At 44.8% G+C, this 22,407-nt stretch overlaps 2 protein-coding genes across 3 annotated transcripts in view; one reads left to right on the plus strand and one right to left on the minus strand.

Annotated features, from left to right (window-relative positions):
- The window catches only part of ARL2BP (ADP ribosylation factor like GTPase 2 binding protein), a 14,654-nt gene extending 1,387 nt beyond the window's left edge, over window positions 1–13,267 (plus strand). For both annotated transcript variants that reach the window (XM_026066911.1, XM_026066905.1), the window contains 6 exons: window positions 741–800; window positions 3,037–3,098; window positions 4,874–4,980; window positions 5,694–5,779; window positions 8,193–8,289; window positions 9,315–13,267. In XM_026066911.1, coding sequence (XP_025922696.1) covers window positions 763–800; window positions 3,037–3,098; window positions 4,874–4,980; window positions 5,694–5,779; window positions 8,193–8,289; window positions 9,315–9,395 — 471 coding nt within the window. In that variant the 5' untranslated portion in view covers window positions 741–762 and the 3' untranslated portion in view covers window positions 9,396–13,267. The remainder of the gene's footprint in view (window positions 1–740; window positions 801–3,036; window positions 3,099–4,873; window positions 4,981–5,693; window positions 5,780–8,192; window positions 8,290–9,314) is intronic.
- A 599-nt stretch (window positions 13,268–13,866) lies between these two features.
- On the minus strand, window positions 13,867–22,389 carry PLLP (plasmolipin). The gene is made up of 4 exons (XM_026066959.1): window positions 22,342–22,389; window positions 15,997–16,174; window positions 14,595–14,710; window positions 13,867–14,513 (listed from the first exon to the last, which is right to left on the minus strand). Exons 1-4 carry the CDS (start codon window positions 22,354–22,356, stop codon window positions 14,400–14,402), a joined length of 423 nt encoding a protein of 140 aa, XP_025922744.1. The 5' UTR covers window positions 22,357–22,389; the 3' UTR covers window positions 13,867–14,399.
- Between the last annotated feature and the right edge of the window lie 18 nt (window positions 22,390–22,407).

Consider the following 22,407-nt stretch of genomic DNA (forward strand, 5'->3'; position numbering starts at 1 on the left):
GGGGGAAGGGTCTCTTTCATCCCCCTTCTGTGCCGTGGGGCCATGCTGAAGAGCTGGGGCCCATCCCTAGTTGGGTGCTCCAAAGGCTGGCACTGGTTATAAGCCAGCAAGGGTGGCAGGAGCAGGGCGTCCCCAGTGCGCACCCAGTATCCAGCCGGCTGTTGCACTGATCCCATCTCAGTGGCACTGGGTGCTGCGTGCCATTCCCGTGTGACGGGTCAGTGACTGCTCAGAGCCATGGGGCCGAGCGGTTGGCCGTGACGCAGCCCGGCCCTGACGCCTGGGATTGCTATCCAGACCCTCATCTGCAAGCTGTCCGGGAGATGCTGGACCAGGGTGGCCTCTTCATCCCATCTGTTCTTATTTTCTTGTATCCTGAGAACAGTCAGTGAGAAAGCTTCAGGAGAAAAGGTTTAAGGGTCGCCTGAACCCCCCTTTCAGAGACTAAGTGCAGTTGTGTGCAATTTTGAGCCTGTTCTCTGAGGAGGCTCAGAAAGTTCCTTGAGGATTTGGATTGTTACTGAAACAAAGTAGAGAGCAGTCATTTCTGGGTGAATATGATTCTGAAGTTCTGAGGCCTAAAAGCTAAAGCTTTTCTCTTGGTTAGCTATTCGAGGTGCATCTGGTAATTAAAAGATTGAAATAGCATTACTGCTAAGGCATATGTTGTCCTTTAGTATTCTGTCCTAAAAGGAAAACCACCTCAATAACAGTAATATAGTGGTTTGTCTTTTCTCCAGTCCAATAGGTTATGCAGTAAAAATGGAGACTTCAGATGAGGAAAACTTTGGTGTCGCCATGTAAGTAGATTTTATTCTGTGTCAAGTTTTCAATAAACTATTTCCTAGTTAAAATATCTTAATAGGAATATAATTACAAGAATGAAGTTAGACCGTACTGATTAACAGATCCTGCCTCTTAGGAGAACAAGGACATGGAACAATGCAAAGTCCCAGGAAGGAATAACTCCAGTTCAGAGTTTAGATGAAGTCAAGCTAAATATGGCTGTAACAAGCATAGCACCAGGTAGCCCTTGCTGAGTGATCAAAATAAACACTATAGGCTGAGAGCTGTTCTTTGTATTCATTTTAAATTCAAAAATTCCCTCTCCTTGCTGACACCTTATGTTGTCTTATATTATAGATTTTAAGAAGCGAATATCTCTGTGTGTTTGAATGTACCCCTTCCAGACATGTAAGACATTCTACAGGTGGCCTCAAACAAATTTTACGCTAGTAGTTCCAAGACCCTGCTTCCCCCCTCATTTGCCTGGCCTACTCATCTCTTAAAGCTTGTGGTGAAGGTGGCAGATGGGGATGTGTGCCTGGGCCTCTGTCACTGTAGTTCACAGGCACATTTCTTGTGCTCTGTGGACTGAAAGGCCACATGTTCCCTTCAGGTGCTTCTGCGACATGGCCTAGGCCTGATGAGGTGGCAAATGTCTTAAACCGCCACAAGATTTGTCAGAGCATATTTGTTCAGACATGCAGATATGTGTGTTGTGCAGAGAGATGGAATTGCTGCTATTTTGAAGCAGTTAAAATTCTTTGATCTGTTTTGCAAGTTTAAACTGTTTTAAATTAATACTTTAAATTTTTCATCACTGTTAGAATAAGTTATAAAAATGAGAAGAATTTCCCCTATTTCTTTTTTCATCTGCTCGATGGTAATGTTTATTAAAAAAAAAATAAAGAGCGGAAATTACCCAGAGCAAAGTCTCCTGTCTTTGTATGTAAATGGAAAGTGATAAGCCCTGTTGCCTGAAGTCGTAAATATGACACTTGGAATATGTAATGCTTCAACTGTCATGTGTGAGCTCCTTTTCTTGTGGTGTTATGCCCTCTGGTGGAATAGCATGCCTTTCCATGCACTTGTGTTTTCTCTGCTTGCCTTCCTAGGCTTAACAGATCACAAATGTTGTTAGAGCATCACTTGATGTTCAGACACCTTCAGTAATCAAATGCCTTCACCTTTTTCCTGGTCAAAATGAGTCCTATGGCCAAACAGTTAAACTGTCGCTGGTTTAGGTTCACTGGACTGTCGTTTAATAGCAAAATAAATGTTCTGGGTTTTAAATAACATTGTCTGAAATGGTAGTCTGCTCTGCTTAATAGAGGGAAATTTGAATTTAAATTAAATGGAGCTTTCACTGACTGAAGCTAACTTTTTTTTTTAAGAAAAATGTCCTATAAAGCTTGTATCCTTGACATGTAAGAAAAGCCTGTGCCTCATCTGCTGAGGCATGTAGTTCATCTCCCACTAATGATGATCTCAGAATGCCAAGGTCGAGCAGGTGCTATGGGTTATCTAATGTGTCTGAACAAGCTGCACAATAATAAATTTAGCAGAGGGAGCTGAAATCGTGAAATACAGATAACAATGATTTCTAGGATGACTTCAGGTACATAATGTTGTTTAATATTTGCTGTGTGGTGATAGAATGACTTTATGAGATTATACCATCTATTTCAGAGCATGCAAACCTGTTTCTTGCATAAGAAAAATACTTAAATTTCGTCAGTTATAAAATATACATATATACAGAGAGAGTTTAAGGGAAGTAAGTGTTTCTGCAGGGCCAAGTATTTCAAAATACTCCCTAGAGTGTGTCATAAACAGTTCTATGACCACCACGTAGAGTTCTGCAGGGTAGAGAGAGAAAGGAGGCTTGTTTTAGTAGCCTACGTTCATGGGATGGAAAGTGCTTGTTTACAGCTCTACCTGCACTCTTCATGTCACCTCAGCATCAGGACTGGAATTACCTTTAGTGCCAGTAAAACACCACTTCTTTTGAATTAGGCACTTATCTAGTGAATACGCAGTGGAGCCCTGATGAGAATCCCCATTAAGCAGTCTTATTATCGGTTAGATTTTCAGTGTTGTGGGCTATTTTGTAGGTGGAAGCTAGAAAATCATTCACTTATCTGGTAATTACTGGGCTTACTTTTGTTTAGGCTTTCCACAACACTTTCTAATTTTTATTTCTATTCTGACTGAAGTGTATACATATGTAATACTGTCTTTCTTTGCTTTCAGCTCCTCCCCTTCTGATGCAGAGTTTGATGCAGTTGTTGGGTATCTGGAGGATATTATAATGGGTAAGCTCTGCAAGTAGTTATAGACAACAAGATGAGTGCTAAAAATGTTCCAAGCTGCTCCTCTAATTGCTGGACGTACAGAGCCAAAATAGCCTCTCTCTGCTTCATAGAAGCTTTCCTTCCTTAGTTATCATGATCGCTAACCTGGTACTGTAGGAAAACTATGCACAGAAGTCTTCTGTGTGCTGTTCTCATAACAGCGTGCTTATGAGTCTTAAAAATGTGTCCTCGCACCACTGCAGTACAATCAGTCCTTCTTCATAAACAGTAAAGGCACTTTTAACTTTCCACATAGAAATCAAAAGTTTCTGGGATCTTTGCCCTCTTAGAAAGGGATGAAAGAGACCTTGAGAGGTTGTCTTCCTTTCCCCAGCTCTGCCGAAACCTCTCCTACCACATTTATCAGGATAGGCTTGGAAGCTTCCATCAGCAGAGCTTCCACGATCTGTCTCAGCAGTTTGTTCTAGTGTTTAGCTGTTGTTCCTGCAGGAAGCCTTTCATAATGTCTAATATGGAACCACCTGTGCTGCAGTTAAGTGTGTTGCTGCTTGTCCTGTCTCTGCTGAACATGGAGATATGTATTTGCAGCATCATGACTGAACTGGAGATGCATGTCATCATGTCTTTCCAGTTGTCACTTTTTGAGACTAACCTTCTAAGCTGATTTTGTCGCATGTAACCTGCACGCATGCGTACAATCAGAGCGTGGCAGGGAGTGTTGGGTGGACCCAATCTCATCATGTGAGCTTAGGCAATAAAAAGTCCTAAATTCTCGGGGCCATAATTTCAACTGAGAAGTCAGTGTGTGCAAGGAAGTAGTGTACAAGATGCAAAGAGAGAATTCATGCTAATCAGCCATCTGCTACTTCCTAAGAACAATAAATAATCTCTTTAACCATGTCTTTCCCAGAGTGCTTGTGTGTTCTGCAGCCTCAGTTTGCCTGGTGATGTAATTGAATGTGGAGAAATGCTAACAATACAAATTTTGAATGTGTTAGGGTTTAGAAAGCTCAGGTTGGCGTATTTTAACACTATGTATAAGTAAATTTTATATTTATACCTGTTCTGTTGAATTTAGTGATGACTTTAATGGTTATCTTGCTCCTTGTTATTTTTCTTTCCTTCCACAACTGGAAAAGAAGATTCTTCAGCAATTGAATACAAATTTGGGAGTTTCACTAATATTTCTTAAATCAAGGAAAAGAATTTATTTTGTATTCCTATAGGGGGAGAGGTGTTCACTTTATAAAAATATATATTTTTTTGCTGACTCAAGAGCCTGAACAGAAGAAGGGTTGTTATAAATAACCTTATTAATGAAACGTAAAGCAGGAGGGCTTTGGTGTTAATACTGAGTGTAAGTGAAACTTTTGAGTAATGATTGTGGACCTTGTTAGGTTTTTCACAGCATTTTAGATGTTTTGCAAATGTGTCCTGTTCTATTTTGAATACACAGCTGCTGTGAAAACGTAGACTGATGTGCTGCTACCCTGTTGATTCAGGTCCCTTAACCGAAGTAGCTTCGGCTTGTAGCATCCTTGGTTATGTGCCCTGAAAGAACTGGCTGCTGCCCTCCCACAGCAGCATCTGTCTGCTCCCAGATGGATCAGAAATTACGGCTCAGCAACAGTTGCTGTACTGTTACGACTGACTCGGCACGTGTGTAGTGCTCCGTAGTTGTGACAATGAGACAGAGCTCTAGTGAACGTAGTTTCTGTGTTACAATAAGAATGACTAGACTCATAACTGTGTGATGTATTTTTGTTGTGGCCCAGATGATGATTTCCAGCTAATACAGAGGAGTTTTATGGAGAAGCACTACCAGGAATTTGATGACTCAGAAGAAAACAAGCTCATCTATACTTCTATTTTTAACGAATACGTAAGATATTTTTCCTGTTCTTCGCATGTATTGCTTTTTTATTTTTATTTTTACTCTGCATGCCCTCCTTTATAAATACTGGGTTTACGTGGAGTGAAGCTGACATTGTCTGCTCTCTGTGTTTGATGCATAGTCATGACCTGTGAGCAAGGAAGATGTTTTTTTGAGCTCTAGTTTCCTATGTTTGTTCCACCTGAAAACTTTTACAGATGTTTTGAAACTTGTGTAATTCTCTTGAACAGAATTTTAACCTAATTTTGTAGCAGGTAACATACGTGATGACTGCAATAGAGATCATTCTTTTCTGGTTGTATTATTTAGTGTAATGGAGAGCTTAATGACTTTCTTTGTACAAGGCAGCTTCCTCCTGACCTTGTACATCTTTCACAATCATCTCACAAAGAATGATTATGAAACTGTATCAGTCAATACCATAAAATGAATTTAAAATAAGTTGTTACTGGATCCAAAGAAATAATGTTTGCTTTCGCACCTAGTACCAGCAAAAATGTCGAGCCACAGCTTGTCAGTGATGATGTGAATATTTGAACTAGCGTTGCCTAGCTCAGGAATCTGCAGGCTTCTTTACCTAGTGAAGATAATACCGTGGAGAATAAGGTGTCAATGTAAGGAAAATCCAGTGTTTTGAAATCTGCACGTGAAGTTTACTGTGATGCTGTAGGGTTTTTTTGTTTTGTTTTTGTCTTTTTTAGATCTGTTTAGTAGAGAAATACATTGAAGAAAAACTGCTTGATCGGATTCCTGGTTTTAATATGACTGCGTTCACAATGTCATTGCAGTAAGTTGTCGTCTTTGCTTTTGGTTGGTGGGGGGGGTGAGGGGGGTTATGTGCTTTTTCTCAATTCATTTGTCCTATCTAGAATAAAACTTAGGTTTGAGGACTGTCCCTTGAGAAGGAGATTCCCATTTAAATAGCAATAGTAATGATTTAAAAAGTGTTCATGCATGCAGTGCTACTGACTGAGTGCTTTTCTTACCTTCGTTATGTCCTGCTACTCTAAATTTCTAAACTGTCATGCTGAAATATGTTGGGTTGTAATGAACGGAGAAATCAGAATGAGAACATTGACTTCCCCCACCCCCCACATTGTTGTCACTTTGGCTTTTGAAGCCAGGCCATTGAAGTGAAAAGCTGGGTCTCGTTAAGCAATTTCTCTCTTTCAGGCTATGTTGGACATTAAATATCTTGGAAGTCTTTCAGGAGCTATGTGAATAAATGCCTTTTATTGCAATTTCTGTGCAAAGCATTTAGAGAAAAGTTTGGTCTGTCTTAGATTTTTATATTTGGTCATCTTTAGCTTAACTGACTTCACGAAGAATTCAGTTTTAAAAGATGACTTTTCCCCTTTAATACAAATATCAAGTGTAATTGGGAACTGAATCTCTTAAAATATTTTAATCAATTTTATTCTTTTAAATAAAACACTGGGAAATTACTGTGAAAGCATAGTAGTGTGCTTAGAAGATATACTGTTTAAGGTAAAGCCCCTTTTGATAGGAACTAAGAAAAAAAAAACCAAACCAAAAAAAACTTTGGAAACTGGTAGGACTGGTAGGAAAGATGAAATATGCCAATATGGCATGTTGAGGAACACAGAGTTTTTCTTCTAAAATATTTTTATCCCAAGTCTTATACCAAATATCATCAGTACGGTCCCTCATTCTTAAGGGATGTTTATGATCCTTGTGTGCCCTTTCCTGAGCTCTGTCACCTTCCAAGGGACTGTTTAGATCTTACCCTGAGCTGTTTCAGTTCTCAAGGTAAGGAAGTACATCCCTAATCTTCTAGCCCCTTCCATCTCTAAGGAGTAAATGGAATTTCCCCCTCATTCTTTAATATGTAGTTCTTTGGTTGTTTATTCCATTCCCTTTTCTTTAGTTGATGCGTAGTTTTATTGTAAACATAGTGTTTGGAAAGGCTGGAGTGTATTTTTTAAGTTGTTTCTAGAATCCAAGACTGCAGAGCTAGCAAAGTAGTTTAATGGTGTGTGTATCCTGAAATACTCGGTTTCCCATTTCAGAATTGCACTTGATGCCTTAGATATCCAGATGGAAGTGTTTACTCAATAGGAACAATGTACCCATCTTGCATTTTATCTACTAAGCCTGAAAATAGTAAGTTGTTACATAGTGAGGTTGCCTGTGTTGTCCCAGGGCACTGCACAGCTTGTCAAAGTAAATTAAACCTAGTGATCAGATGTATGAAGTAGCAACCCTCGATGCTCCCTTAATACCATCTCCGAGATCCAAGGCTGCTGTAGTCATGCGCTGGAAACATCCTACCCATGCAAATGTACATCTGTGCAACTCAGAGCGCTGTCCACGCTTTTCTCCAATTTTACTCTTTCAGCTAGGCATCAGAGCTAATGTGCCAACATACACAGCAGTTCTTATTCAATTAGATGTTGTTGCCATTCCCTTCTATCTTTATTTGGGGTCTGGTGTGAGCTGTGAATTTTCTAAGACTGCTGGTCTGCTCTGGTAAAGGAAAAAACCGACAGTGACCTGAAACCCAAAATTTTTTCTGCTCAAAACTTGAAAACCAGACATTCACATCTTCCTTATACATTTTTTTTATTACACTCTGTGAATTTGTGGTCTATACCTACCTCTTTAACCTTACCAGGAGAGCTCTAGGATATATGTTCTAGTCCCCAGTGGTTAGGTCCAGACAGCCTTTTATTCCTACTTCATTTTTATTCCCATTGATCCCCCAGCCTCCCAGGAGCAGGGATTTTGCCTCACATGTGCAGATATGGGGTATCTACTTGACATCTGATTGAAATGGATAGCTTTATTAATAGCAGTTCTTGAAGCTATCAAAGGGCTTGAGGACGCTTTTATTATTTCCATAGTTTTGGGTAAGTAAAAGGCTAGTTGAGTTTTACTTCTGTTGACTTGCAAGCAACATTCTTTGGTTTTCAAGGATTGATGTAATACTCTTACATCTTGGATTTAGATTGATTCAATCATATAAAAACAAGAGTAAATATAATATTAATGTACTTGGATTGCAGATACTGAAAGGGAATATTGTTCAGAATTTTGCTTTATGTTAGGCTTTTAATAACATTCTTGTTTTAATCTTGATATTGTTCAACTTGTCCTCAGGTTTTGACCTCAAATCATTCTAAAAAATGAATTTTTCCCACACAGTTTTCTAATTCTCCAGCTTCTTCTCTTCTTTGTAGACAGCACAAAGATGAAATGGCAGGTGATATATTTGATATGCTTCTCACGTTTACTGACTTCCTGGCTTTTAAAGAAATGTTCTTGGATTACAGAGCTGTAAGTATATCACATTGTTCTGTTTCCATCGCATAGTGGTGGTTGTTTTTATATAGCTCTGCATGAGAGTACCAAAGGCAGTGTTACTGCAATAGGTAACAGTATTTATTCAAGGGCTGTACCAGATCAAAAGGAAAATAACTTAATTTAGTGGCTATTTAAACAAACTCAAAATGCACATTTAATAGTTTGTAGAAGACCTGAGTGAAGTGGATATGCGGTGCGGTTCTTTAGAGACGCATGCTTTCCACATCTTTTGAGTGTCGACCTTTTTCTAGCTAATCCCAAACTGTCTTTTTAAGTTTTATCTATTTGTATTTCTCCTCCTCTCAGTCCAAGCTGGAGGAACAAAATAAAAATTAAAGAAGGTTTTTGGGTGGGCCTTTTCCTAAGGAATGAAATACGTGTGAAAGTTTAAAAAGTCCCTCCCTTTAAGCTTTGAGGAAAATAGGGGGCAGGTAGAGGAGAAGACAGCTCATATCTCAGCAGCAGGAATAATTTCTTTTGGGGTTTGCACCTGTGGAGATACCAATTGCATCAGTCTTGATAGGAAAACCCATGGAAACTCGATTTTGGTAGTGCCTTGAGCGCAGGAGGTAAGGGTTTGCTGTATGCACTCTTATTTTGTGTGTCCCCTTGTACTTTATGTTGGGGTGGGCCTGTTAGCTGGGCTTGCTTGACCACATGTAAGCAAACGGCAGTGATTTGACCTGGACGTATAGCTGGCACAGTGCCAGGAGAGGTATTTAACTCCAAGTTTTCCCACGCAATTTGTTTTTGATGTCTGGATTCACCTATTCCTATTCACCATGAACAGGAAAAAACAAACGCTCTGCTAGGGATTTTGTTCAAGTCTCACAGCAAAATGTGTATGATTATAGATGCTCAGGGTAACACCTTTTTTTTTTTACATTGATTTGATTTAATAAGCATAATATGAATTGCCTGTTTCATCTTTTGAATTTAGGAGCCTGCTTATTCCAAAAGAGAATCAAGAATTTCTTTTTCTCTCATTTTTTTTCTAGGAAAAAGAAGGTCGAAGTCTGGATTTAAGCAGTGGGTTAGTGGTGACATCATTAAACAAATCATCAATATCCTCTTCCTAGAGGAGTTTGTACACTAGCTTCCTTCTCCAGATGAGTGCTCTTGCTTTCATTTGGACATTAAAACACTAAAGGTCATGAGAATCAAGGTGCTTTTACGTGATGAAAACTGACTCATTTTCCAGACTATGCCTTCAAAGGCCTAATCCTAGAAACCTATGTTTGTGAATTCCAGTTGGTATTCTGTGACTACAGCAGAAGAAAATTTCAACTCTACCAGAGTAATTGTTTTTAATAAATATATACCACCTATACCAGCCAAACTGTTATACATGCTGAGAAGCTCAGCACTCTCAGAAGGCAGTAAATAGGACTATGTGCGTGTTATTTGTGTTGGCATCTTAACCATCTCCCTAAAGTGTAATGCTTCTCAGAATCGAGAAGGCAGTGTAAAAAGAGTATGTCCATCCTGCTCTGGGAAGGACAGGTGCGAATACATAACCTCTGAGTCTCTCTTCCCTCATCAGTTTCTTTTTTTAATTTATACTTTAATGTGATCTGAAATGGTCCAGCTTTCTAAAGGAAGAATGTGTTTTAACATGTAGATGTTCTAGCATGAGGCTGCCACTCATTTCTTTGATAATTGATATGTTAGTGTGTAAATCTGTGCCGTCCTTAATGCGCAAAGTTCTCTGATTCACTTTTTTTCAGGCCCCAGCTAAACTACATTGCAAAAATAGCTATAATAAACCTAAATCTTGCCCATAGTATGCAATTTCTTACCTTCTTTTCAGCAGTGGTGTATTTGCATCATTTCTCATAACATAAGCTTGACAGTAAATCAGACACAGGCATGTTTACCACCATGTCATTTAATGCTCTAATTAGCAAACATTCATTTTAATTAGCATGCTAAATTAATGCCTAAACTGCTGGCGATATTAGTGCAGCAATGCCTTTTTCAACATCCATTGAAAAAGAGATGAATTACTTGCTGGTAGAGCTGTGGCCATAAGCCTTCCACTGTCGCAAAACCCAGGTGCAGCTCTGTCGACAGTTGGAATTACAACGTATTTGGAGCTGCACTGACCTTCTCTTCTTATGCTCTTCAGACACATTAATCCGCTGCTTAACGACATGCTCAGGCAATGTGAGTACATCCTTAAAAGTGTAAGAGTAGACTGAAACATACGCTCTTGATCCTGTAGAAAGAATTACGAGCAGAACCCCTCTGCTCTGTTCTGCACAAGGTTTATGCAATTGGGGGAGATGCCCTTTGGCAGCGGTGAAGCTGCTGATCAGTGGCTGCCGCCCAACAAGAACCTAGCCTAGAGAGAGCAAAATTATGGCTGGGCCGTTACAGATTTGTGTTTGTGGCCAGGAAATGCCTTACCAGGACAAATGAGATGAAATCCTGTTTGTGATGACTTCTGTCACTGATTTCAAAAGGACGAGGATTTTGTTCTGCAGCTGAAACAGTTTTTTGCATGCTAGTGAAGACTTCTAGCCATGCAGGCAAAAATAAGCCATATTTACTACCAAATTAGATAAAATTAAACAGGCTCGTGGTGAGATGATAATGATTGGTAGACACTGACTAACAGCGCTAAGGAAAGTGTAGTATCCTGGTATTCTGACTGTCTTTATCTGTACCGAATTTATGAATGCATTAATTAACCTCATTAGGTTTCCAGTGTGTTTTGCTGATCGCTCTACAGTTTTCTGGCTAGAATTGTTCTAGTGTGTTGAAATCTCCCTCATTTGTACACATACATACACATGCTTCCTTTAAAAAAAAAAAACAAAAAACTACACTGTCAGGATTATTTTTTTCTTCCAATAAATTATTTACTCTGGTCAGATTGAATGATAAAAGAAACAAGCTGAAGCAAAATTTAAAATTGCAAGAAGTGTCTGTAGGAAAAAATGGAAGAACTAGCTGTTCTTACTTAGAAATCCTTCTGGATGTGTTTTGATCAGAAGCAGTTCTGTATGCTTTCTGTTCAGCTGAACATCTCACGCGAGCTCAGTTTGACTCTGTTTTCAGCCACAGTAATCTGCCTCTATGATATGCTAAGGCAATATGAGTGTATCCCTAAAATTAAGTTTCAGTATTGTGGTTTGAAACACATGTTCCTGATCCTGCTGACAGCAGTGAAGTCAGTGAAGCTCTGTCAGTTGGGGTCATCCCACCAGGATTCATAGTTTTTTTTACAGATCTACCTACCACCTTTGCTATAAATAACAGCATTTCCCTTGCGCTTGGATGGCAGTGCTCCGGGCAGCATGCACAGTTAACGAGCAGAGAGAATATTCTGAATTATTTATTCCCAGAAAAACAAATTATGAAAACATAAGGTCATATTTTTAATACAGGCTGAATGCAGTTCCCTTCCCTTCTGAATCCAAAGGTTAAAATGAGAGAAATTTAAACCTTGAATCTAGTTGTTTTTCTATTGTCAGTGCATGGACTAAAGTTCTTTTGTTAACTTCTTACCTGTATATATAATACCGACCTTTTAATGTCAGGAACAGATTTTATCAACTTTTAAAAGAACCCTACTGACATTTTAATTCATTGTTTAGTGTTGAACTAAAATAATTGCTTGCAAGTAAAACTAAAAATACTCCTGTCACTTTTTACCGAAAAAGTTTTCATTCTTTTCTGGTTACCATTGTTCCAGTTAATTATTGGAAAAAATGGCAGTATAAGTGAATACCTCAAGCAGTTATTTTCCGAATGGAATTCTTTTGTATTCACAGTCGCTTCTAGTTTCAGAGTCTGCAAGGCACAGTTTTGGATGAATTCTCATTTTGATAGGGAATAGTATCTAAGTGTTTGCTGTATACCAAAGTGTCGCTGTTCACTGTTTCACAGGTTTGTGGTGCTTCATTTCCTGCTTTTGATACACTGTGCTATGAACTTTGCTTTCTCACCTCACCAGTTCACTGCTTAGCTTTGTCAAATTAATTTATTGTGTAAAAAAACGTAAGTAACATGTTAAAATAGTTTCGTCTGTTTAGTTGTAAGAAGAGGACATAGTTGACCTGTTTATATTATTTGTGCGGAGGGAAGTCTCTGAATCCATTGGTTTGAACAACCGTCATGCAGACGTACGTGCTCTTTGTAAATAGTCAGGTGTGTGATGATGCCAGTTCAGGCAGAAGTTTCGTCTGCGGGTGGAACTCCTTTTTCACTGCAATTTTAGGTCACGGTCTTTCCACCACTAAAATTTGCAACAAAGCTCTCCCAGCTTGAGCGGAGCTATTCAGACCAAATCCTTTCTGTTTCTGTACCACTCTCATGAACGTGCTGTCTCTTCTAGCTGTACGTTTTCTGTGGTCTGGTGTTCCTGGTGTAGTTCATCTCTGCAACATTTCTATAACTGGTTTTCTGGCTCGATGCATTTTCCATCTGATAGAAGGTCTTTTTTAAGAAATTAAATTTCTCTATGTTGTGGACTATCTTTGCGCAAGTCTGGTTTCACTTTTTAGAGTTTTAATTTTGTCATAAAAATTCATAGAGGCTAACTTTCTTACTGTTATTGATTTATATATATAAATATTGATTTTTATATATATTTCTTGAAATTTGACACTTCATTTACTTCTCTTCCAAAGCAAATAAAGCTAAATCTGCCAGGGTCTAATGCAGTTTGTCCAATCCCTTTTAAATTCACACTTTTCATTAATGTAGATAAATTTCCTGAGCCTACCTCTGCAGACAAGTTTTTAGAATTTTTCCCATGCAAAGTTTGATGCAAGTTTGGAGTCTAGCTTACTATGTGCTAACTTCCCTGTGTGGAAAGATCTGTAAATAGGTTAAATGTATTTAATATATTTGTGTTAGTTTTTACAAGAAGGAAAGTATGTGAAAGAAAAGGTTGCTGTGTCTGTGTGGGCATCTGTTCCAGTTTCAAGAAATGTCACCTCAAGTTCTCCAGAAATAAATGGTCAAGCTTGTCTTCTTCACTGGTGGTAGAGCAGCACAGTTTTGTATACATGCATGGAGCTACCTGTGCTCCTGCGGGACTGACTCTGTTCCTAGAACGTTTGCAAGCTTAATTTAACTTTTTGAAGACTACCTGTAGCTAATAGGCATAACTTGCTAAAGTAAATACCAAAAGGGAAATTTGCGGCCACGTGAATTCAGTGGCTTCTAGGGTGATGAGAGCCTTTGTGCCTAAAGGAGGGAGCACAGCAAATCCTTTGCCTATCTCTATATATGTATGTGTCTCTCTCTATAAAGCAGACCGATACGAACCCTGTGGACTTGGTACCTTCTCCCTTGGGGCCAGATTGTAATGCCCTTATGCAGCGGGAAGTGGTAGTCTCTTCTGCCAGTGAAATCTCTGCTTACCTCTTGGCTTTATGGCTTGCTTTACATGCAGTCTTTGCTCTGATAGGATGCAAGATTTTACTGAAAACCTTTTCTTGACAGACTCAAGTGTTGGATTTTGGAAGATTTTTATTTAAAACATAAAGTGCTTCCAGTTTTTTAGAAATCAATGCACTAACAGTTTAGACTTCTTGTTTTGCTTAGTCTTCATCCTCCAGCTCTGCCACCATTTACATATCAAGTTAATTGCAGTTATTTACACTCTAGCTGTTAATGACCAGAGACAGGAACTTGGGTTTGGTTTTAGTGAATTTTAGTGTTGATGATATGTGCTGAATTAAGTCCTCTCAGCTGAGCTGCTCTAGCAAGGATGTGATTCCTTTGGGATGTGTGAGAGGAAGAATGAATCTCAAGGACAAGCAGGAATTTCAGTCTCCAGTCAGTCCTTGGTTTTCTGCTGAGGCTGCCAGTGACAACACTGGTTGTGGTGGGTTTGTGCTGTGGACGCATCAACTGGAAGCGTCATTGGAGACCACAGAACAGCTTCCACACCACTGCTGGCACATGGGCCAGTAATGACTGTCACTACCAACACAGGCTGATTTGAATAAGAGACTGAGTGTTGTGAGAGGCTCCGTAACCCACTGCAAATCCGCCGAGCCATCCTACTCCTGCCTGATTGTAAACTGGCTTAGAATGGTCCAGGTTTGTGCTTCACTTTCTGCTTCTTAGGCATGGTTACTCACTTGGCTGGTGGCAGCGTTGCTGCCAAGTCCTTTCCAGGCACGGAAGCTGAAGAAGGTGCTTGCCCCGTAGGCAATCATCACGAGGCAGGCAAAGAACTGGAAGAGAGGAGCACAGCAACATGTGAGCACATTGGCCACCTGACCACCTTAGCCCTTGCATACGCTGCCGGTACTTACAGATGCTGCAGCTCTTCTGTTGTAATCCCACTGGCGCCATGATGTAGGCTGGACAGCCGCGGAGCATGTTACAAAAGCGGTGATATACAGCACGGTTGCCGTAGCATTGAAGATCACTAGCTGGGGAAGGCAAAGAAAGGGTTATGAGGTCCAGACTCCATGGTATACCGAGCAGTGCATGCCTGATGCTGACTGGAGGCATTCAGGTAGGGTACATCCAAAAGCAAAAGATTGAGTACTAGCATCTTGCAAAAAATGAGGTCAGGATTGTCCCTGGGGGATGAGCATGAGGGCAGCTGGGAGCACAGACAAGAATGAGCAAAAAATGGACAACCGTGGCCTCTCGCCCTCTCTTCACTGTGAATTTCATATCAAGGAAACCCGCTCTTACGCCCTTGGGGCATCTAACGGCAGCTTTCCTTGCATGGGCCAGCTTTGTGCTACAGCCTGTTGGGACCACCCCAGATGATCCCATCCTTGCTGCAAAGCAACCCAAGTGCAAGATGTGGTTGGGTCCCTTCTGAGCTATGGAATTGACTGTGATTTAATCATGCCTGTGCCTTTCCCCTGAGTTATTTAACTACTGATTTTTAAGAGGCTGTTTTGGGTTTTGTTTGTTTGTTTTTCTTCTGACTGCCCAGGGACAGCAGGGCTGCAGCTGTGACATGGGTTAAGTTTCATCTATTCTGGGCTTGTCTCCGTCACACCTCTGTTGTTGGGAAATCCCAAAGTTTCACTCTTGCTTGCAAGCAGCTATTTGAAGCACCCTGACTTGGGGCACTGAGGAAAGCAAAACTGTTTGCGAAGCTGAACGGGGGCCAGACAGTGAGTGTGGGGAGGGTACGGGTGACTGGTGCCCAGGTAGCCAGGTGGCAGAGACAAGGTGCTGCTCCAGCCAGTGTTTATGCTGGGATGTGCTCCTATATGTTTGTATATGGGGCTACAAATGCCATCTGGCTTTGCACTGGTCCAGTTAAACCGATTTCACATTCCTCCTTCTTCCCCAGAAGATATGGGAGCTCTGAGTGAAGTCCAGGGCCTTTCCTCCAGTTTCGCACAGCAGGGAAAAGGGTCCAGCCCCTCACGCGTGGGACGAAACTCAGTTTAACATCACATTAAGTGCGCTCCTGATTGCACTGAGAGATTTCTGGTAGACACGACCACTGCAGCATTTGCAGAAAGGTCCTAACTTCCTGCATTAACACAGGCTCGCAGAAATAGGGCTCCCCATTCTTTTAAATTTCTAAGCAACTGAGGGGCAGAATGAAACAATGTCATGGGCAGAGTGCAGAGGATTTTCTCCCATCAGCCCTGAAAAGCCCTAAGCCTTGGTCCTCTCTAAGCGTTTCCCGCAGGACTGATTCCTAGTTGAGATGCCCCCATTTATTCTCCCTTAGGGTACTTACCACGAGGGGCCAGGGGACCACGTAGAATTTCAAGTGGAGTTGCAGGAGATATATCACAAAGAAAATGAGTGTTGTTATCCAGAAAAAGATGGATACAAACATCACCCAGCCGTATGCCGGATGGAGGTGGTATGTTGTGTCAGCGATAAGAGCCCACACCAGTAAGCCAAGCACCTGCAGGGTAAAAAGGGGAAAGGGTTCAGGCTGTGATTCCCCTAAATGTAAAAATCTGGCTGGCACGTCCCAATTGCTGAACTGAGAATGTTGCAATGCAAAGCAGGGTAAATACGCTGCTGGCTTGAATGTCTTCCAGAGGAAAGGGGGTGACTTTATGAGAGCTGTGTTGTGTGTCTGTGCTGCTCTCTGAATTCGTCTGCCACAGGATGCGTTTCCTCCTGGCCCTGCTTGTTGCCTTCTGGTTCTCTGTGCCCAGATCGCTGTCCTGGGATTAGCCCTGTGGCACTGCAGTCCTGGGCTGTGTATCATCTCCGAGCACATGCCAGACTTGCCAGATCGCCTGAATTCAACCTGAATAAAAGCAGTGTTGCCCATGAACCGGAGCTCACCAGCATATATGGCAATTGGGTTCCCCTGGCCCTGGACAGAGATACAGGCAAAACCCTGCGTCCTTGCAAACACCTCAACACAGTCACACAACGGACGCAGAGCAGGGCTGGACCATGGGGACAACTCATACCAGGGAGTCCATCTGGGACCCTTGTTACTCAAGGCTGGGCTTGTTCCCTGCACTACTTGCCCTGGGAGCTGCCACGAGGAGGAAGGACCTGTGAAACCTGGGCATCCCAAGCAGCGAGCTGCCTGCCAGGCCGGGAAATCAGCTTTACCCATATGTGGTGGTTGGTATTTTTTGTTCCTGGCCAATCCCTTCCTCAGCATCCAACGTGCCCCTGCTCCACCCCAATTTTCGTGGTGGCCTTGAGCAAGGCTGGGTGGTACCCTGGCTCCTGAGCTGTGCCTCCAGCTGCTGGTCCTTCTCCCTCCATGCCTTGTCACACCGGACACATGGAGCAGCTGCTCTGAGAACACAAATGCCAGCGGACGCCCATGTGGACCTCGTGTCTTCCCTTCAGCCAAATGCATGGCTGTGCCTAATGCTGGCTGGCTCACGCTGAGTCCTTCTGGATGCTTCACGTCCCTTGTTAGACTGCCTGGGGCAATGGAAATGAAGCCTGCAGCTAGCCACCGAAGCTGCTGATGCTGAAGAAGCACCTGTGGGCTGGGCAAGGTAAGGTGCTCAGAGACGATGGTGCCAGACCCAGGGCAGGTGGGGAAGCACATGTGAACACAAACCAGGAGCATCTCCTGTCCACCTGCTGAAGGTGACAGAGGACAAGGACCTTCCCAATGGCAGGTGTTCCCTCCTGACTCATGTTGGCTCTTGCGACCAGCTCAGCCCAGCTCTCCAGGTGTGTCCTGGAGCTGATAGGGCCCCACTGCCGCAGGTCCTGTCTCACCCAGCAGCACCCATGGCCGGGGGCTGGTCTCAGCAGGAGGAGGCAGCAGGTGCCTGGCTCAGCGTCAGGGACATCAGCAAGGCTGGATGAGAGCCAGGTGTATGGTGGCTCCTGGGGCCTCAGTTCAGCCTTCACTTCCCCCAGGTGCAGCATGTCTAAAACAAAAAGAGCCTTTCTCTCCACTGTTTGGTTCGGTCTGGTCTGGTTTGGTTTGGTTTATACACCCTGCATAAACGGCTTTAAGGGCTCGCCTTTCTCAGTTAAGCAGGTTTAATTACATAGCAATTGTGGCGTCATGTGCCTGCAAGCTACCTACAGAGTAATCTGGGAAAGATCAAGTAGACAAGTCCTTTATTTCCAGTGCACAACAAAAAATACGCCGAGAAACAATTCTTGGCCCTTATTCAGTGTCATAAAAAACGCAAGATTTCTGTTTGCATTTCTAAGGGGATCACATCAACTCAGCACGCAGGGGCATTTAGGACTGGAGAGCTGGACTCTCTCACAGGAACCAGTTTCAGCTGAAAGATGTAGCTGATCTTTCATGGTGGCATTACCATTTTTCTGTCCTCCAGCTCTGGACTGCCCTTGGGTGCTGCACCTTGCCGCGCTGCACCTCCACCCTCCTGCTTTTGTCCACATGGATAAGCAGCACCTTAAGGCAGCCCTGTCTTCCTATTCCTCATACTCTTCCAGCACCAGGGCAAACTTGTGCAAAGCCATTCAGCCGTTGAGTTTCTCAGTTTACTAATCCAGCCATGCTAAATATGACTGCTGAACAAATGGCTTAACGATTACTGCCTGTCAGGCTGAGCCATGGTAACAAACCCAACCTACTGCTGCCCCAAACCCAAATGTTGCCGATACCAAAAATTTCTACTGTGCTAGACTGAAGTGGAAGAGCCCAGCCCTAGTGCGGTTTCTCCTTCGTCTCATTTTTCCTCTCTCTTTTAGGAAGGCGGAAAAAATAACTTGTCCTCCTTGTGCTGTGTTCACCCTTGATCTTTGGGCTCTGGAAGAGATGCTGGCTTGCTTTGCCAGCAGTGATGCTGGCCAGGGAGTGGCGAACCACTTTTGCCACTGTCCCCTCCCCAGGGAACTCCCCAGAGCAGCCACAGTAGCAAGTTTGCAGCTATTTATTAATTTAGATGGCCCCTACCCCTGGCAGAGCAGGCAGAGATTAAGATGCCGGTGCACTGGGATGGCTTGGAAAAGCGTTCCGCTCCCGAAGACCCTCACAAAGCAAACAGCACGGGCGGTGCAAATGCAAGGAGCCTGGCGCGCGTGGGTTGTCCCGCTCACGCAGTATTAGATGCTCGCAGCCACTCTTTAAAATCCAGCCTGGTGGGCTGAGGCTGGTTTTACACCATGTGAGCTACCCGCCCAGGTGGATCCTTGTGGGTGCAAATCAGCAGCCCTCTGCTAAAAATGGAGGTCCCAGGGGGACTCCCACCTGCGAGGGTTTCACCAACCACAGGTCAGTGTCCTGGTACAAGGGGAGGTTGCATCTTGTCGGCTTTGGCACAAGCTTGGCTGGTAGGTGGCAGATGAAGCAGAAGAGCCTGTTGCCTGCAGCTCTGCCCAATTTTATAACCCTTTCTCTACCTTTTTCTCTTGCCCTGTGCTCGTTCTGCAGCCGCAAAGGCCTGCCCGGGCACTGAGGTCCAGCTTCTGCGTGCTCTTCATTGCTTCCTGGCTGGACCACAACTCAGCCCAAGAGCCCATCGAACCAGCCTCAGGGAGGCAAGCTCAGGGTCTCGAGCTCCATGTTTCAAAGCACAACCGAATGTGCCAGGGAGATCTCCCAACCCAGCTCCTCAGCACGGAAAAACTCATTTCAGGCAGGGCAGGTGCTGTCTCTGCAGGGACAGAGCTGCTGTGGGGCTGCCGACCCCTGCAAAACCACTGGTCCCTCTGCGCAGTCCCCGCTGTGCCAAAAGGCACCGCAGGCAGAGAGGCTCACGACTGCCAAAGACGCTGAGAGCCAGCCCCAGAACAAAGTTGAGATCAGACTATGCCCCAAATGCATATTCTGCTTACTTGGATTTCCAGCTGTGGTTTGGATCTGCCCTTTTTGGAGCAGCCTGGCGGAGCAGTGCTGGGGAGAGCATCCCAGCCCCGCGTGGTGACCAGCTCCCATGCTCACCTCTAGTTCTGACAGGGAAACCGCAGGCCACGATAAATCTATTAATCGAGCACTGATGGGGAGGAGAATGGCCCTTTCAAAAGCAGCTAGTTGGGCCCTCGATCTGCCACGACTGGCGCTATGTAAGTCTTCATTGCTTATTGTCATAGAAGAAAAACTAGGCAACACAACAGCCATTGTGCTGCTGGAATACAAAGCCTTGGTGCTCAGCTACTGTTGCCTCAGTCTGGACAATGCCTCCTTTTCTTCACATCAGTTTCTAACACTCGTGATTGCAAACTACGCATTTGGGAGAAACATGTATAGGAAAAAACCCAGTGTGCTCATGGAGCAGGAGACGGCATGTGCAAGCTGCCCTGCTCCAGGCTCTGGCACCCACTGGGGGATGCACTAACATTGCAGCTTCTGGGACCAAAAGCAGGAGCTCTTAGGAGAGAGGTCTCGGGGAGCAGAGCGTCTGGGTGGATGGGGACTGTGCAAGCACATCTAACACCGCTGCATGCAGCGGCTGTGAAAGGAAGTTGTATGGACCAAGCAGTGATGCTGATGGGCTGGGGAGGTTGGGGAAGGGACCAGGCGCTGGGGCTGGAGGGTTGCTAGAAGGGCAGCTTCTGCTGGTCTTGGCTCCATCTCTCTTTCCTGATGCTCCTGAAAGACACCCCCCTTGCAATATCCTTCCCTGATCCCCCTCTGGAGTGCTTCAACCAGCTCAGCCATGCCCAGGGGCCTAAACCTTAAGAAGGGAGTGGTAGAGGTGCTTTTAAAAGGAAGGAGGCTACAGATCTCTTAGCCTTCTATATAGGTGGATTTGCACCTATTGCAGATTAATCCCTTAATTGCCCATCCTCAGGTTTCTACCTGTGAGACTGTCCGCATGCTGTAAAGAGTCCTGGCCTCCCCCATGCCTGAAACCCAGGGTGGATTGCTCAGGACAGCGCCGGCTTTTTCACAGCGGCTGCTTAGAGGGTTTATTCCCACTGCTCGGCTTCTGCTGTGGGCTGTGTGGGGACTGCACGTGGGTCCTGTGCATGGGAGTCACAGGAGTCGCCTCCGTCCCCGCAGCGCTGCAGCCCCCGTCCCTGCCCAGGACGTCACGGTGGCTGATCTGCCTGCTCCACAACGCTGCCTCGGGGAAAGGTGTGAGCAAAAGCGCAGGGGGTGGGCTCCCCACCCCAGCGGGACCACACCGCAGGTTTTCGCTAAGCGAATGACTGGACAGCTCATGCGTGCCCCTATATACAGCCGAATGCCCAACCGCATGCACCCGTGTTGTTGTATACGAGGTCTCATGTACAGCTGAAAGCAGAAGCTGGAGTTTATTCTGCATCTGACTCCTGATCAATTCTGAGCCTGAGGCTGAAGGGAGAGGCATTCGTGTGACGCTTCTGTTCATTTTGGCTGCGCTTTGCGCTGAGACCCTTCGGCTTGCCTGAAAGCAGCCCTCAAAGTCTTACTGCAGGGAAGGACGAATGCTTGGAGCGCCTAGGGAGCGTGCCAGCCCCGTGACGGTCCCCCCCTGCACGCCTTGGTCGGGGCAATCATGCTTCATACAAGCAGCCTCTGTCTCTCTGTCCCGTTTGCCTTCACGCTTCCCTTGAACGTCTCTCCTGGCCAAAATAGTCCACATGCTTGCAGCCCACATTGTGCGGCTCCCCCGGCACAGGCTGGATCCTGAAGCTCAGCGGCACAGAGCCAGACCAAGGAGGAGAAGGCAAAAGGGCACACGCAATTCAGTGGGAAGCTCTCACCCACCCAACACATTTCCGCCCCGATACCCAGATCCCTGCAACGCGGCTGTGGGTGCCAGAGTGGGAAAGGCGGCTGGGGACCCGCTTGCTTGTGTCCTCGGAGCTGCATACATAGACCAGCCTATGCACGACCCCGAGCGCTGCCAGGCGTCGAGCTGAATTGCACCTGGCAGAGGATATTAGAACAAGCAGCAAAAGTTTCTTCCAGCATTAAAGAGGGAAGGAAGAAGGAGGGAGCGAGGCTGTCGTGTCTCAGGGAGGACAGGCTGGGGATGGCCCCCGAGGCAAAGGGAAAGCTAGCCTCTGTTTTCGGCCAGGGCAATGATGAGGTATGGGATGGGAGTGGGAACTGCCACGCTGCAGGTGGAAGAAAAACATTTAAAGTGCATAATGCTCTCAGGCTGACTGGACCAGATAAAGCTATGAAAGATGCAGCACATGAAAATTCCCTCAGAAATTATTGCAAGCTGTCTAACAAGTTGCAAGTAGTACGCTGTGCCCGGAGACCAGCACACACAGAGCTTTTATGCGCACCACGGAGGGAAGGGGAGGTGAGCTGCCCGTCTCTAGACCTGCTCTTCGGAAGGATGCAACGCTTCGGAGCAAAGCCTTCAGGGCAGGACCAGCGCAGGCAGAGAGGCAACTGGAGAACCGATAAAATGCAGCACGTCGAGGCAAAGCGACGCACCAACTTTCTACCAGGAGGAAACCGATTTTCTAGGCAAAGAGAAACGCGGGTGGTCTGATCCAGCTGGACTTTCTGTAGGCATCTGAGAAGCTGTCACGTCGTTAGGGCGAGCGAGGCGAGAAAGCTGGGCAGCACCGCGGGACCTGGGCGCTGGGGGTGGAAGGAGGAGGCTCTGCCCGACGGGGCGCGACGCGGGGAAAGCGGGGGTCGCCGAGCCGAGCCGAGCCGAGCCCCGGCGGCAGCCGGGAAGCGCCCGCTCCCCCGGCCCGGGCCCCAGTACTCACGGCTTGGGCGCCCATGAGCCCGCCGAGCGGCGAGCGCAGGAAGGCGCCGTCGAGGGCGGCGGCGCG

The sequence above is a fragment of the Apteryx rowi genome, unplaced genomic scaffold (assembly GCF_003343035.1).
Source record: "Apteryx rowi isolate R43461 unplaced genomic scaffold, aptRow1 scaffold_1033, whole genome shotgun sequence".
In the NCBI taxonomy this organism is placed as follows: domain Eukaryota; kingdom Metazoa; phylum Chordata; class Aves; order Apterygiformes; family Apterygidae; genus Apteryx; species Apteryx rowi.